The sequence below is a fragment of the Leptopilina heterotoma genome, unplaced genomic scaffold, assembly GCF_015476425.1.
Source record: "Leptopilina heterotoma isolate Lh14 unplaced genomic scaffold, ASM1547642v1 Lhet_184, whole genome shotgun sequence".
Classification (NCBI taxonomy): domain Eukaryota; kingdom Metazoa; phylum Arthropoda; class Insecta; order Hymenoptera; family Figitidae; genus Leptopilina; species Leptopilina heterotoma.
In genome coordinates, this window is record NW_025110903.1 from 573,967 (window position 1) to 577,192 (window position 3,226).

Genomic DNA, 3,226 nt, shown 5'->3' on the forward strand with positions numbered 1-3,226 from the left:
ATTGATTTTACAAAAGATAATAATTACTATTTTATTATATTGATTTCCTATTATTTAATAATAAATAATAGAAAGAAATTTTAAAGAAATTCAATTTTTTTTTAAATTTAAAAAAATAAAGCAGGATAATAAAGTAAATTTTTAAAGAATACCAAAATAATAAAAATTATATAAAAATTGTTATATTATTTTCAATTTTGAGCAATAAGCTTTATTTTTATTAATTTCTACAGAAAAAAACAAAGAATTAACATGCGGGCGTAAAATACTTTCCAAGCAGGCGGAAAATACTTTACGGCCCGCTGACGTCATACAAGCGGGCGGTAAAGTATTTTCCGCCCGCTTCCCCTACTCCCGGGCGGAATGTGTTACTTTGCGCCCGCCTTAAGTGCCCGAAATGGCATACTTTCCGTGCAGGTAGGACAAAAAAATAATTTTCCGTAATTTTAACCCTTAGAAGCACACATTTTTTATCGCAGGGGAAAAATACCAAAACATGTAATTTAAGGGTTTTTGTGGTCGCTGATTACGAATATGCAATCGGTTTTTCAAAATTCAAAATGGCGGATCCAATATGGCGGACGACTATTTCAAAAAATGATTGAATTCACTTGAATTGTGTAACTCGGGGGTTTTTGGGGTCGCTGGTTTCGAATCTGATATCCGTTTTTCAAAATTCAAAATGGCGGATCCAATATGGCGGACGACTATTTCAAAAAATGATTGAATTCACTTGAATTGTGTAACTCGGGGGTTTTTGGGGTCGGTAATTTCGAATCTGATATCCGTTTTCCGAAATTCAAAATGGCGGACGACTATTTCAAAATTTGATTGAATTCGCTTGAATTTTGTAACAAGGGGGTTTTTGGGGTCGCTGGTTTCGAATATGATATCCGTTTTTCAAAATTCAAAATGGCGGATCTAATATGGCGGACAACTATTTCAAAAAATGATTGAATTCGCTTGAATTTTGTAACTCGCGGGTTTTTGGGGTCGCTGGTTTCGAATCTGATATCCGTTTTTCAAAATTCATTCAAAATGGCAGAAGAGTATTTGCAAAATTGCGTGAGTCGCTTGAATATTAATACTTGTTTATTTTTGGGTGTCTGATTGGGGATACAAAATTTTTTTTATAAAGAACAAAGATATCTCGTTCTTAGCGTTACCCAGAACTAACGGCGAGGACGTGACGAGTTTCTAGTTCCACTTTTTTTCATTTTTAAATTTTTTGTTTTTTTTTGTTTTTTTTTATTTTGTTTTTTTTGTTGTTTTGTGGTTTTTTTTAAAATTATACTAAATTTTCGTTTGCTGCTTTTGTGGGACTATTTATGATAATCTGAAAAGTATTTTTTCTGAGGACAAACAGAGAGGAACATTGCATTGTGTGCAACACCAAGCCGTTCTTTTTACCTTTTCTCGCGTGCTGCAAAGTGCACAGCGTCTAAATGTGTCTAGGTGCACAGGCATGTTAGATGACTCTGACCGCCTTTTTGTGAGAGACACTTTTGGCTTGTGCTGACTTACGGCTTTATTTTTCCGTTTTTGACCTTTTGGTTTTCGCAGTTTTTGATCAACTAATTCTAATACCAGTTGAAGTCGAAATTCTTTCAATGTCAGAGGTGGTTGAATATTCTGTTCTTTGTATATGACGAAAGAATTCACTACCGCCAGGTCTACAAAGTGCCAAAATAATCTCAACCACCATCTTTTGGACTTTCGATCAATTTTATATGTTGCTATCAATCTGTCAGCATGATCAACATATCCCATGTGCTTGTTGTAATCAGCACATACAACTGGACAATTGATGGGTAGCAACGATCCATTCTTTTGCCGACAATTGACTACAGTGGTTTCAGAAGGATCATGATAATTGGATAAAAAGTATAACGGCTTTTTATCCATCCATTTGATCCACTGCAGGCCTGTGGTTGATGTTCTAGATTCATAATCTCCTATTTTAAAACTTTTATCCGGCTTCTGGCTTTTCGTCAATTTTGATCGATTTGATCTAACGGTACCACATGCGAAAATATTATCTTTTTTTAAACTAACTAAAAGATCTACCCCCGTAAAAAAATTGTCAAAATAGACATGGTGGTTTCCACCAACGAGTTCGCGCGTTAGATCCTTTATTACTCGAGCTCCTAATTGTTTCTCTGTTGACTCTGTTTTTCCAGTATATATTTGGAATTCGCATACGAAGCCAGATTCATCTGCTCTTGTCCAAGACTTATAACCACGTTTTATTGGTTTGTCAGGCATGTATTGTTTCATACTATTTCGTCCTTTGAATTTTATCATGGACTCATCAATTGATTGATATTTTCCCGGTTTCCAACAGGTTTTGAACGTCTCGCTTAGTGCCTCAATTACAGGTCTCAACTTATATAATTTATCATACTTCGGATCTCCTTTTTTTGGTTCTTTACTGTTATCACTTACGTGTAAGTGACTAAGAAGGAAACCGAACCGATTCACTGTCATCAAAGAAGCTATGTATTCATCATGCAATTGAGGATTAGATGCCCAGTAATCCCGATATGACGGTAATTTTTTGACACCCATCAGAATGTTGATTCCCAAAAATATGAGTATTTCACTTTTATTTACTGGTTCCTGTTTACTATTCTTTTGTTGAGCATATAAATTTGTTTGCTCAACTATTTTTTCAACAAGGCTGTGGGGAAATAAGCAACTAAATATGTCCGATGGTGTTTTTGCATTTACCGGAATATTTGGACCATAACTTTTAGTGAATGGAACATCTGTTCTTGGTACACTACGTTTTGTCCAAATTCCATCTTCTACAACATCTTCTCCTTCTTCCTCCATTTCTTCGTCGAGTACTTCTTCAGTGATGATACTTGAAATCAGAGGACAGTCTGTTACACCTTTCTTTTTTTGAAAAAGGCACGCATCATTTTCGGTTTCTGAATCGCATAAACTATCAATCGAGTCATTGTCACTGGGAATATCTACTAATTCTACTTCAATATCAATAATTTATTTACCTACCTTGTACAATAACTTCGCAGAAAGAACAAAATATACTCTACCGTCGGGAATTATCGGTACGGCTGCACGCGCACGGCCCAAAAACATACCAATCTTTAAATCACGATTTTTTTGTAAATACAAATGTCAGAAAATTAACAAATATACCATTCGAAAGATTATTAAATTCTACGATTAATAGTACATAACTGAAAATTTTAATAATTTA

The 3,226-nt window shown here is 34.7% G+C and overlaps 1 protein-coding gene across 1 annotated transcript; it reads right to left on the bottom strand.

The window, feature by feature from the left end:
- Nucleotides 1–1,326: 1,326 nt before the first annotated feature.
- Nucleotides 1,327–2,835, bottom strand: LOC122500428 (piggyBac transposable element-derived protein 4-like). Its single transcript, XM_043609349.1, has one exon. It carries the CDS (start codon nucleotides 2,833–2,835, stop codon nucleotides 1,327–1,329), a length of 1,509 nt encoding a protein of 502 aa, XP_043465284.1.
- Between the last annotated feature and the right edge of the window lie 391 nt (nucleotides 2,836–3,226).